The sequence below is a fragment of the Lactuca saligna genome, chromosome 2, assembly GCF_052625555.1.
Source record: "Lactuca saligna cultivar CGN05327 chromosome 2, ASM5262555v1, whole genome shotgun sequence".
Classification (NCBI taxonomy): domain Eukaryota; kingdom Viridiplantae; phylum Streptophyta; class Magnoliopsida; order Asterales; family Asteraceae; genus Lactuca; species Lactuca saligna.
In genome coordinates, this window is record NC_136418.1 from 140,909,230 (window position 1) to 140,923,604 (window position 14,375).

The 14,375-nt window shown below is 32.4% G+C and overlaps 1 protein-coding gene across 2 annotated transcripts; it reads right to left on the minus strand.

Moving 5' to 3' along the window:
• Positions 1-4,675: 4,675 nt before the first annotated feature.
• LOC145031836 (kinesin-like protein KIN-7E) lies at positions 4,676-10,345 on the minus strand. Of its 2 annotated transcripts, XM_078980471.1 has the most exons (14): positions 10,177-10,345; positions 9,402-9,794; positions 9,209-9,298; positions 9,016-9,116; positions 8,809-8,922; positions 8,642-8,723; positions 8,488-8,555; positions 8,343-8,408; positions 8,125-8,249; positions 7,703-8,042; positions 7,506-7,610; positions 6,494-7,420; positions 6,106-6,407; positions 4,676-5,168 (listed from the first exon to the last, which is right to left on the minus strand). In XM_078980471.1, the coding sequence occupies exons 2-14, from the start codon at positions 9,628-9,630 to the stop codon at positions 4,841-4,843; spliced, it is 2,877 nt and encodes a 958-aa protein (XP_078836597.1). In that variant the 5' UTR covers positions 9,631-9,794; positions 10,177-10,345; the 3' UTR covers positions 4,676-4,840. The 2 variants fall into 2 exon arrangements, with proteins under 2 accessions (XP_078836597.1, XP_078836596.1); XM_078980470.1 differs by lacking the exon at positions 10,177-10,345 and having other exon boundaries at positions 9,402-9,928.
• Between the last annotated feature and the right edge of the window lie 4,030 nt (positions 10,346-14,375).

Sequence of the window (14,375 nt, forward strand, 5' to 3'; positions counted from 1 at the left end):
AATGACCACCACAAACCCTAAATTGCATCATGCTTCACTAAACAGAAAATGGTCCGAGATAATACCTCTAGAGTGATGATCTAAGCTCCAAATCCACGAAATAGCAACCACCTTTGCTTCCTCTTGCCTAGGGTCTCCTTCTTCTTGCTAAATAACACACACAAGATCAAGAATGGCTCCTTTCTCTTCACAAATAGCTCAAGAACACAAGGGTCACTCACTGAGGGTTGGGTGAGCACAAATGACGGCCATAAGGCCCTTTAAATAGGCCTCAAACCCGGAGATTTAGGGTTTCATTACACAGCGCAGACTCGCCGAGTCCATACCCTGGACTCGCTGAGTCCAGGCGCGCACCAATGTTCAATTCCGCGTCCCTACTCGGCGAGTCTGAGCTCCAACTCGCCGAGTCCCTTTCACAATATAACAAAATTAGATTTACAAGATACCTGGTAAAATCCGGATGTTACATTTTATATTTGACACTTTGGTTTGTGTAATACATGTATGGTATTTTATATATATATATATATATATATATATATATATATATATATATATATATATATATATATATATATATATATAGAGAGAGAGAGAGAGAGAGAGAGAGAGAGAGAGAAAGAAAGAAAGAGAGAGAATGTAAAATCATGGCATACAAATGTATGTTGGAAAAATATGTCAAAAGTCATGCCCTACAAAACATCCGTCATAATTTTAGGTCATAAATGTATGTCAAGACTTATAAAAATATTATGAAGTATCACATACAAAGTCAGTCATAAATGTAGGTCATGAAGGTTTGTCATAAATTTTATGACAGACCAAATGTCTGTCATTTTCATTTATGACATGACTTTTAACGACATACATTTTTCTATCATGTATATGCATTACGACATACATTGTCTGTCATGGAAAGCCTTTTTTTTAGTAGTGTACTTTGTAGTCGGGCAACTTCATATATAGAAAAAAATTATGTTCAAAATCTTTTAGGAAAAAAATACTCCTATGATTAAGTTAGTGGGTGGGTAACAGAAGAAAAATCAAATTTTAGTAAATTTTTAAGAAGGTGATGTGCCATCAATCATGTTTGAATGTTTAACATACCTTCTTCAAAACTTAACTTATCAAAACACTTTTAACGTATTAAGTAAAAAAGCAACAGTAACATACATGAACTTACTAAGTATTGTATTTAAGAAGTCCATTACGCTTTTCAGATAATGCAACAATCTCTCTATAACATATGGAATTAGGCATTTATACACGATTTACCTTATAGGTTTCATTAACATACTTGTCATTTATGAATTCATAAACTAAAACGTAATATATGATACTTACCTTGACAACTTTCAGAAGAAGTTGTAACAAGATTAACCAGTAGATGCTAGCTTTCTAGATGTGTAGCAATCAGTTATTCACATTGACTTTGAGTAAGACAAATTAAGACCTCATTGATTCACGAGCTTTCTCTTTGAATTTGGTCATTGTTTGAAAAATACATTAAAGATTTTTTATTAACAAAAAAAGCGTTAGCACGATTTTCATATGATATATATCGAGTTTTGTAACCATGAATAAAAACCGTTTAATCGGTATTAATGTTTGTCTTAAGTATGCATGTTTTCTTACAATGAGTGCAATCCATGGTTAGTCCCTTTTAAGTTCTTACAACCTAACAAACAAATTTGCTATTGTCATGAGTGTTACTTCTAAAATTAAATGTCATTGTGGAAGTTGGAAAAACTATTTTCAAAGTTTCTTATAATTAGTTCATCACTGGTTTTAATATTACTAAGATTTGAGGTATGTATAGGAAGCATCTTTCACTTTTTAAGTGTCATCTCAGTTTTTCCCTCAATCTTTTTTTCCTCACCAAAACGCATGAAATGTTTATATTTCACTACCTTTCACTACACTTTATTTTTTCATTTTCTTTTTTAAAAAATATATTTTATACAAATATTATACTCATTTTGTACGAAATTAAAAATCATGAATTTTGATATGTTTTTCTATAATTTTTTAATAGGTATACAATTTAAGAAATATTATAAAAACAAAAAATAAAAAATAAAAAAAATCTGACCAATCAGAGGATGATAGAGGATACAGGAACATTCCCCTCACCCCATTCCCACACCACCTTTCATGCACCCTCGGTGTAGTATTACGAGTTGCGGGTTCGTTTCCCACTGTCCATTCCCGCTACACTCCTTCTAGCCTAAACGAATCCCCACACGTTACGCATGATAGCAACTATGTTATTAAAGTATGTTAGAAATTACGATTTACCTACGTTTTTTATGTCAATTTCCATATCATTACTAGAAACTTTTATAAAAACGTCTTTGTCAATGAAAATGGCTAAACAACAGTTTAATTAATTTTTAAGATATGATATTTTGTTAATGTGTCTGATCTTAAAAAACGACAGATGTGCTATACTAATATTATGGTGAAAATCATAAAATTTGTATCTTTTATCAAGAATATATGCCAGCAGTTAATTTATAAAGAAGTAAAAAAAAATAACATTTTAAAACAAAAAGAAAAGGTTGTTGAATTTATCATTTGTTTTTGGTTGATTGCAATAGGAAGTTATATTTGAAGGCTAATAAAACTTGAACGGTGTTAACGGTATATTCTAATACACCCAACTTTATAAATCGAAAGTTATAATATAAAAATGAATTAAGTTGTTCAAATTATAAAAATTATAATTATAAATAAAATTATATATATATATATATATATATATATATATATATATATATATATATATATATATATATATATATATATATATAGAGAGAGAGAGAGAGAGAGAGAGAGTCAAGATCAAATAAGAAGGAAATTTTTTGTAGGAAGGTAAGAAATTTTTTTTCTACATATTTTTTTCGCAAACAAACAAAATGAATCATTATATGATTCATTTGTAAGATGATTCACAAGAAAAAATTCTCAAAAAAACATCTAGATGATTCATTTATATAATGATTTTGTTGTTATTCACTAAAATTCTCATAAAAGTGAATATTTTCTTAATTTACTTAAAAATGAATCATAAAGATGTTTTTTTTAAGAATTTTTTCTTGTGAATCATTTTACAAATGAATCATCTAGTGATTCATTTTTTTTTTTTGTTCGTAAAAAAACTATGTAGAAAAAAAACTTCTTACCTTCCTACCAAAAAAAATTTCTTACCGGATATATATATATATATATATATATATATATATATATATATATATATATATATATATATATATATATATATATATATATATATATATATATATATATATATATATATATATATATATATATATATAAAAGATTCACATCTTTATCAACTTTGCTTGGTGACCAACAAGAGTTTTACTTTTACCAGATGCAATGTTTTACAAAATTATGAACTAGTCTCCAAAACTTTAATAGAAGAATGCAAAAATACATGTATTAAATAAAAAACAACGAACATTTTACTTCTCTGACAACTCAAGCTAAAGTTACATAGAGTTTAAACTTGATCAGAGGATATATATACAACATGTTTGTTATCCATTTCGTTTTGTTGATGTTGAGCCATTGAAGTTGGTGATGAAGTCTTGAAAATGTAATCTTTAAAATGAAGACAATCATTAGCAGCAGAAAACGCCATGGAAATAGAAATGAGAGCAAACACAATGACGAAGAAGATGATAAAGATTTTGTTAATGAAAATGAAATGATGGTGATGATGATGGAGTAATCCATGTATGGTGAATGTAACAGTCAATATTGACGCAAATACAGCCAGGACTAATTTCCATATCAACTTTGGTATGTAATATGTGCATCTATGCTTCATTTGTTTTTTTCTCTCTATGTATGTATATGTAATATGTGTGCATATATAAAGAGACGAAGAGTTAAGGACAAAGAACAACATAATTGTGGATAATAACAAGAATTAATATCAAATAACATAATTGTGGATACTAACAAGAATTAATATCAAATGAAAGTTGAAATCATATGATTATTCAAACAAGAATTGGTATATCTGTGTATGCAAAAGTAAGGTAAACTTTAAACTAAGAGGTTGTTTATTTATTTTTTTTCTTATTAAGATGCGTTCGGTAAAATTAACTGGTAGTTGATAGTTGAAAGTTATAACTTCTATTTATATATAAGTGTTAGAAAAACTAGTTGAAAACTTTTAAAATATATAAAATTACATAAAATAACTTATCTAAAACAATCATTGATTTAAAAAAATATAATGGAGTCAACTTACAAAACTATAAAAGAACTTTTTGTTAAATCGATACTTAAAGTAGTTTTTAGATTTAAAACTTTTTGTTTTAGTTAAAAGCTAGAAGTTCCTACTGACGAACAAACACATCTTAAATCGTATAGGGAAAATAAAGTGAGTGAAAAGGTAATGATTTCGGTCCGAATAAAGTGGTATCCACTGTATACATAAGGTATGTTTTTCTAAATAGAATAAGTTGTCTTTAACCTTACATTTCGAAAATAAATTCCAAAATATCCAATTTTAACATGAATGGAGTTTGAGGAGAAAAAAAAAGATAAATAGATAAAGAGTTAGTGTCTGTAAATTAAGTTGGGTTTTTTTTTTTTTTTTTTTTCCTTAACCCAATAAGTTCATTTTGTCCGGATTAAATAAAAAAAAGGAACAACGATCAAGTATATTTTGTTAAGTCAAAAAGTCAACGGAAGAAACAAACAATGCACAATACAATACTCATGTTGATGAAATTTACAAGAAGTTACCCTAAAAAGATGATTTACTAGGTGTAAATTCATATAGATTGTTACCGATCTGATCTTATAAAAGTGGAATCAAGCTACGTTTGAAACTGAAAGATTTTTTGGAAGATTGAGATTGAGGTGCGAAATTTAACCCAAACATAGCTTTAGGAGCATGACCCGGGTCCGTTAAAAGCCCAACCAATTTAGCCACAACCATAGCACTATCAGCCACATGGTCCATGTCATCAATCCGTGTCCATAACTTGTTAGCCAATTGAATCCTTCTATACTTTGTATTCAATGCAATCCCCCACCTCAAAAACAAACTCTCCCTCTCTTGCTCCGTTAATTTCTTCTGCATTTGTTTGGTCAGCATCTCCCTTTCACGCCTTAAAGACTTTTCACTGTTCACATATTCAAAAAATAAATAAATGTTACTCTTATGATATATTATTAATTTTATATTGATTGCCTTTTTTGATTCCTTATTGTAGCTTATTTTTGCAATTTTGCTTCCCAAAAGTTCTCTCGCAATTTTGATCCTTATTTCAGGTTTTTTACTAAATGTGTCTCAATTCCGACAAATTAACTACACTTTTTGGACCAATTTGCAAAATCAGCTGTACTAAAAAAAAAGTCATTTTATATGGAACATGGACCAAAATTGTTATAAGAACCTCAAATGATGACCAAAATTGTAAGAGAACTTTTTGGGACCAAAATTGAAAAATTCAGCTATATAAAGGACTAGTAGTGTAAATTATATTTTTGGTCCACCCGTGTAGCTGTTTTTTGTCCCTAATAAATTTGGTCCCTCTTCCAAGAAAATAAAACTACATTTATAGGACCACATTGGCAAAAATCATCTAGGGACCAAAATACACACATTTTATTCGACAAAAATGTTATAAGAATCTCAAGAAAACAAAAATTACAGCAAAAAAAATTTGGAACCAAATTTTTGAAAATCATATATACTCGGGGTTTATTTGAGTAAATTACATTTTGGTCGATGAATATAGTTGAGTATAGTCGGTCCTTGCAATTTTATTCCTAAAAAGTTTTTATTACAAATTTAGTCCTTATTTGAGGTTGTAATAGCGTTTTTACTCCCAAAAAAAATTCTATTGCAATTTTGGTCCTTATTTGTGGTTATAATCATCTTTTTGGTCTCTGTTCCAACTAAAATTACTATTTTTAGTCCCAAATATATAGCCATTTTACTCGAAACATAATAAGTACCAAAATTGCCAAAAAAAAAATTCTAGGACCGAAACAGAAAAAATCAGCAATACTCAGGGACCAAAAATGTAATTTACTCCATTTAACAATTTCACTTACGCCGAGGAACGTGTGATGGTGCGACCATCGTCTACAGCAAGGTTAACATGAGTGAACATGTCTTTGAGGAAGGCCAAGCGTCTGTGTTCAACCTCCATGTAAATGGAGTCATTAGGTTCACCATTGAAGAGCAAAAAGAAATAAGTTCTATGAACCAAGGACACATTACAAGCATGCCAAAGCTGTATAATTTCTTTTTGTAGTCTCTTGAACTCTGAAGACCATGATCCGTTTCTAAAACAATCTTCAATTGGATCCAAACCGATGCTTTTTACACTTTTTGACCTCTTGCTACTTGTACTCTACATTTAAAAAAAGTTAATATATGAATCAAGAGTTACATAAAGATAAAGCATTGAATTTTGCTTTGAAAAGAGCATAAACTTACTTGGGTATCTTCAACTTTCTCATGATGTTGAGCCTCATCAGGTCCTTTGGCTGCTGATCTAAACGATAAATCATCTTCATCACCAATCTTCTTTTCTTCTTCATTAATGATCCTTTTAGAAGAAACAGAACCCTTTTCAGATTCCACACCATGGTTGAACGTACAATTTTTCATAGGAAAACCATGCTCATAACAATTTGGAGGCGTATCTGTATTTCTATTTGTATTTGTATTACCCTCATTCCAACTTCTACTCTTTGGTAATTTAAATCTTTGAATAAACTCTTCTTGGTAATCATCATTGTCACGAGGGTATGAATGTAATTCTCCATCTTCCTTTAATAATGCTTCCCCTTCCTTCTCTTCTTTCCCTTCATTCAATGGTGTCTCAATTTCCATTTCTTCATTCAATGGCGATTGTGTAATTCTATCCACATTCGAATTAGGCGACATATATTCAGGTTTAGAACTAATCACTTCATGATTTTCACCTTCACTTTGATCATCACGAAACGTTTCATGATTTGGGATCCTAATTTTCACATCAGGAGATGAACAATACAAATCTACATTTGGAATCGAGTCCTCTCTTTCAATGCAACGAACCACTTTACATAACACTTGTGAAGTTGCATTACTTTTGTCATCAACTTCATCCCAATCAAGACATGATTCGGTTTCACTTTGTGCAATTCTAATCATGGGCCTTATTGGAGTATGATCAGGCTCAAATTCAGTAACTCGTATGTAATTTTCTTCAAAACTACTTTCACTACGCCTTGGAGAATATCGACTTGATCCAACGGTTCTGATGCTTCCATCAAATGAGTGACGTGGGTCCACCACAATTGATGGTTCTGGCATCATGTAAGTTTCAACTTCAGGTGTTACTTGCACTCGTAGGTGAGGGTATTCATCTGAACCCAACTGTAACATATTCAAAAAAAAATGAATATCTGAGATAAGTAAAATAAAATAAAAAAGTTAAAAAAAAATATGTTTTTATTTTTACCCGTGTCAATGAACTTCCATTACTTTCAACCACACGTAGTAAATCTTGAACATGTGATCGTGCATCGTCTCTTTCAGCTGTTAATTCATCAATCTGCTTCTGCATCTGTAAATGAGATACAAGATTTTTTTTTTCTTTTTAATTATGTAACTTTCTTTTGTGTAATGTAAGGGGTAGAAAAGTAATTTCTTTATTACCTTTTCAAGTTGATGGTCTTTTTCCCTTAACAATTCGGTAGTGGTATCTGATGTGAAACGATTAGAGCCTGGAGTTCTTAACTCACTTTCCAATCTATCTAATTCTCTTTGAAGATGCTTCACTAAAGCTTTGTCTGAAATTACCGTATTGACCTGGGCATTTGTACTTACTTCTTTTGCACAACTTGCAAATAAAAGTGTGTTTCTTGATTGTTCAACATGACTTCTTGCAGGGCTCATAGTACAGATGATTGCTGTTCTTGAATTACCTCCTAAAGATGATTGCAGTATGCGAGTTAGCTTTGAGTCTCTAAAGGGTATGTGTCCACTTCTTCCTTTACTGAATTCAAAAACAAGAAAAAAAACGTAAATGAGGATAAAGTAAGCTAAAAAAACATGCTAAATATGGAAAGAAAACAAACCTTAGCTTTCGAATCACAGTTCCTAGTGTTAAAAGACTGCGATTTATATGGCATCCTTCTTTTAACCTAGTGCCAGCTGTCAATGACTGGGATGCACGCTCACTTCCAGCAAGATCAACAAAGTTCTATAGTAAAACATAAGAGACAACGATTATATCTTAGTGACATGTTAATATTGATGTTGCATAAAATCCTTATCATTTTTTCTTTTTGCATACCACTGTGGAAACAAGTGTACTTGCACTGTCTCTTCCTAGATAGTTGGAGGGTGTACTTTCAATTGTCTGCATTTAATAATCAAATGTGAAAAATAATGTTGGTTATTAAGTATGTAATTTGAAGAATTTGTTTAAAGATTTTTACCAGTCTGATGATTTGGTGAGATCTAGAGCTTGTTTCATTGAGTGATGTCTCTCCAATCTGCCTCTGAGCTGTAAAATGAATTATACTTGAGAGTTGAAATTAAATGCTATGAATTGAGTGAGTTTAATGTGGTTGAAGATGTTAATTCTTTCACCTTCACAGATAGAAAGGAGCTCCATCATATGATCCCAGTTCCTAACACTTTCGTCTGTTAGATTCTCAACTATTGTTCCTCTCTGTTAAAATTGATTCACCATTAATGTTTACTGAAATAAAAGATGTATTGTTGAGGAAAACAAACTGAAATATATTCCTATTCACCTCTGGATCATCTAAAAGTCTGAGTGGATAGCCGTCACTGCTAAGGAGATCTTTGACAGATTCATTGTATATTTCCATGGCGGAGAATTTCAGATGAAAGTCCCTATCTGGGTGCTACATTGAAATTAAAGAGTAGATGAGAGAAAAGTGGAAAAGAAATAGTTGAAGGGAAGAATCATGAGATGATGTGAATGTGTGATTGATTACCTTTTGTACATAGTCATATATGTCTGCTAAAGTGTACTCTGTGATTCCAGTCATTGTGAATGTCTTCCCACTGCTTGTTTGCCCATATGCGAAAATACTTGCTGGAAAATGTTGTAATCGACTGTGAATGTGAATCCAACTTGCAGAGTGTAACAAGATGAAAGAGTAGTAGAAAGAGAAAAGTGAAACTCACCATTGATACCACCAACAACTGATAGCACAACTTCCTTTGCTGCATCCTGGTATACCTGCCTTGTGGAGCAATCACAACCAAAAACCCTGTCTACACCCAATTGGACACCATGGAAAGAACACGAAGAAGATCAGTATCAATTGATCCAGAAAAGAAGAAGAAGAAGAAGAAATTTTCCAGAAAAACGACTTACCAAATGTATATGCAGAGGGATACATGGATCTCTCAGGGACACTAAGGTTCCCATTCTTGTAAACGATGGTGTTTTCAGCGACGCATTCCCAATCTGACACATCGTTCGTAACAATCTCTCTTCCATTCAAAGGTCGCAGCCGCACAGATACAAAAATCTTCTCGCCATGGCGGGAACCACCGTCCCCTGATCGCGTCCCCCCTCCTCCACTACCACCGGTTTCCCCCATCTCCAGCAGAAAACTGTATTCTCACGGGTTATACATAACAAACTGTGATATAATAGTAAGATATTTGTTCAGCTGTCCTCGATAATTCAAGTAATGGTAGCGGTAGAAGAGACATAAAGGGAGAGGGACCAACAAAGTCGTTAAGATCAAATAACAATCATCGTCTGAAACAACCGGTAATCATGAAAATCAGGTTAGCTAAAATTCAACGCAACATGTAGTAACATATCTCGTCAAAGTCGATTATAATAATGTAGTTGTATAATGTATACACACACACAAATACGATTGTATGAATCTACACACCAATAAAATAATGATTCGCAAATTATACGAAAAGTCGTCAACGAGGACGGCGGTGTATTTAAGCGAATTGTTAAAGATATGGTCCCCGCACCGACCCTTTGTCCCTTTGATTTTACAGACTGTCATTGTCTTTTCCGACTGTTGTTTCTATAATCATTGACGAATTTCGTTTTGAGCAGAAAATATAAAGCAAAATTAGGTTCCAAAAGGTGTAGATTTTGAAATGTAGATGAAATTTACCTTAGAGAATGTGATTGATTGATGTTGGATCAGATTTATCGTTCTTGTGCGAGCCGTCTCTCTCCCTCAGCACATAATTTTTAATGTACTGATGAGGATTTGAATGGAGGGAGAGAAGAGTGAGAGGAGCTATAAATTTGCAGAGATGATGATGATGATTGAAACAAATTCAAATTTTGGGAATCAGATTGAATTTGGGATTTGACGTCGGTGTTTAACGACTGGATTAAAACAAAAACACGAACTGTAACTGAATAATTGCCGCGTTATTTATCATAATAAATCCTAAAACATTTTTCCTGAAATTTATGTCCACTCAAAAGAAATGTACATTAATTCATCTATGGAAAATAGCATGTTTTAGTTTTCATTTAATTATCATCGTATAAGGTTATATTACCAAAAATATATAAACCGTACGAATGTTCTTATGTACTTCAATTTTTAATAAATATATATTCTTTGATAAAAATATTATGTTATTAATATTAACTGTTAAAAATTTTATATTAACTAGATAAAATTGTAATTATTTTGAACTGTCCAAGCCAAGGTCCAAATGATAGGATTAAATAATAAAAAGAAAAAATAACTACAAGCGAATTCTTAATTGATAATCAACAAACTCTCAAATCAAAAAAACAAAAAAAATGAAATACTTATAAGGACAAGATAAGCTTATTTTCTCTTTAGAAAAAAAAAAAAGGATAGGATTATTTCTTTAAATCTAAAAATCATTAGGATAAAATCATAATCAACTATCTAAAATCAAATAATAAAGTTTTGGAAAATAAAAAACAAAAAAAAAAAAACACCAACTTTGAAGCCACAAATGACCCCAAATGACGAAAAAACACTACACGATATGGTGAAGCGATAAATTTCCTTTATCCGGTCATTTTAAATGTCGTGTATGAATAAATACTAGTTAAATTTTCACGTTTTGTGTATAATAAAATTATGTAGTTAAAATTATAACATATACATGTTATTGAAAATAATTATGTTATTAACAATAACTATGAAATAATAGTTTTTACACTAATTTGAAATATAAATTTAATATTAAACAGAAAGATATTATAAGATGAACATCTATTAGAATTATATCAGTGAACGTCTTTACCGTCGACTTGTTTGTAAGGTAATATATAATTGTTTTTACTTTTAACTACTAATGTTATTTTTTTTTAAACCAACTTTGAAAAATTTTCAATTTTATAAAAAACATGTTATTTTTTTTAAACCGACTTTGAAAAATTTTCAATTTTATAAAAAACAGGTTTGGTAATTTTTTTGAAACATTCAAAAAATAAGACCTAAAAATTGCATTTTCGATTTAAGTAAAACAAGTATTCCAAAACATTGTTCATACATCTCAATGGAATAAATATGTCAAACATCATAAGAATCAAAGTATGTCCTATAAGCAGAATCCATATGGTGTGTGGAATGCAGTCAACCTGAGTCATTCCCCTTGGAAACGGAAGTACCTAAAACATAAACTAAAAACTGTAAGCAAAAAGTTTAGTGAGATCCCCAAGATACCACATATCAAACAGATCATATAACAAGCCCCGCCCAATGAGATACGGGCCCCGCCCACACTTGCATAACTGGCTCCGCCTAAAAACATACATATACAAGCACATACAAATATCACACAGACGACAAGTATATCGACATAACCAATCAAGGGTCGTCATTGGTTCCTTAGACCCACTAAACCCAGTGAGGAAACTCACCACGAAAAGCTGAATGAAATGAATGATCCCTAACTACTAGTCCTGCAGCTTCCCGAGCTATCAATTGCCAAATAAAAACTAATTAACATTTGGGATCTACATTGTAACCAAAAATCATTTTACCCTAACCAAGCTTGGTCCAAGAATGAAGCCCATAACCACAATGCAATGGGCCCAAAAGTTAAACAATCCATTAAGGCCCAAAATATGGCCCAATTTCCAATTCAACCCAATCCCTTCACATGGGCCTTAGCCTAAGGCTCAATAACATACACGGCTTAAACACTGCCAAAATCATATGGCCCAACTAAACCCCAACCTTTTAAGCCCAGAATGAAGCCCAATCACAGCATCGAATGGCCACCTGACTAAGTACGTGGGGCATACTCAGCTTGTACGCTAAGCGTATTGGCTCAAGGGCTTTTACGCTGCGCGTACATGCTTGTACGCCCAGCGTACTCAACTAAATCAACCACTTCTACTTTAAGCACTTAACTCGTTAAGACTTCACCCAAAGTGCAGATCTAACCTCCTTAAGCTGAAATATCATTTAAAGTTAAGAGTCACCACCTACAACGACCTTCTCTAATAGTTGTTGGATATGCCTTCATTATGATCATTATTTTTCCCTTTCTTATTTCTCCTGCTAAATAAAATACAGTTGTCCCAACCTAGAACTCCTTCTTTTGGCTTATTCTACTGCCACATCTACTTCTGCCTCTTCCTTGGCCTCTAAGCCTTTTGTCTCATTCTCGAATGGCCCCCTCTCCTTGTTGACCTCTTCTTCTTTGAATCTCTTTTCCAAATCATCCTCTTGCGATGTTGTTGCTGCCCCATCCGATGGAACCTTTTCCGTTGGGTAACCTCTAATTTGTTAGATGATGTTTAGAACATAATATTATATTGCTTATATTAGAGGGTACCTAATTGTATCTGTCTAATACTATATACTTAGGATCTGATGTAATCTTTGATTATTATTGAAATACATGGTTTATCTTGGTATTAGATCCAAGTAGCTTAATCAAAAAATTTGTGTCGCCGATCTAAACAACCCCCACGGCCTGAACCCTAATTTCCAATCAATTCAGAAAACTTCATGGCTACCATAGCTGCTTTCACCACTCAATATATAATATCTAATAACTCTCACAAGTTTGCTTTTACTCTCTCACACGCAAACTATGGGTATTGGAAGGTGTAACATCCCGAAAATCAAGGTAATTTTTTGTTTTTTGAAACCAATCCAAAACCATAAGTGTTTTCAAAACATAGTTTCAAAAGTCATAAACATGAATCATAGTATCCCAAAATCATAATCTCATAAAAATCCAAGATGATGTGCTCGATCAAGCCTTCGTCTGGCTCCTATCGTCCAGAGTATCTAAAACCATAACAATTAAAATGTAAGTCAAAGCTTAGTGAGTTCCCCCAAAAATACCCCACACAATAGAACATATACAATCATACATGTTGGGTCCAATCAACCATCAGACTGGAATACCTTCGGGTCCACATCCATCGTGCTGGATTACCCCCTAACCAATCAGACATTGGACTGGAATTCCCTCGACACAATCAGTCATCGGACTGGAATGCCAATATACAACGAGTCCAATCAATCATCAGACTGGAATACCCTAGTCTAATCAGTCATCAGACTAGAATGCACCGGTTTGTTGGCTTAGCATATAGCAGTAAAGCCTCGACCCAAAATCGCGCTATGTCGACATATGCAACAGATAAACAAAAACATATAACCAAAAAGTGAAGGTAATCATACATATCTAGCAATTTAACAGATCGTTACCACATAGAAACATCCTATACACAAGGATACATAGCACAGTCTAGTGGGTCAACATTGGTGCCTTTGACCTATGAATATAGTGAGGAAACTCACATCACAGTCTGAGAAATAGTTGCATGGATCATTGCTCCAAAGATATCTCTATAGGCCACCTATATAATTAACAGGGACCCAAATCTCAAAATACTATTTAAATTACCCAAAATGCCCTTAGGTCAAACTTGGTCAAATTCTTGGTCAAAGGTTAAATTCAAAAAGTTAAAGGGTCAACACAGACAGAGTACGCCCAACATACTTAGTTACTACGATTAACATAGTAGATCCTTGGCCAGATTACATGGCATTTGCCCAGTACGCTCAACTTACCACCAAGTACACCCAATGTACTTGACTTGATTCAACTTTTCTTCATTAAGTGATTATTCTATTAAGACATTACTTCCAAATTTTAGATCTAGTCTCAAATATGAATCTATGTCATAAATTTTCCAACTTTATGACTTTCCATGGCTAAAAGGAGTCCAAACACCAAAACCCTAACTTAATACACAAAATAAAGCATCATAACTCTTGTATAGAGGGAAGAAAGGGACCAATATCACATTTTTTTTACTCAAAGCACCCAAAAACGTCTGAAAGGACAA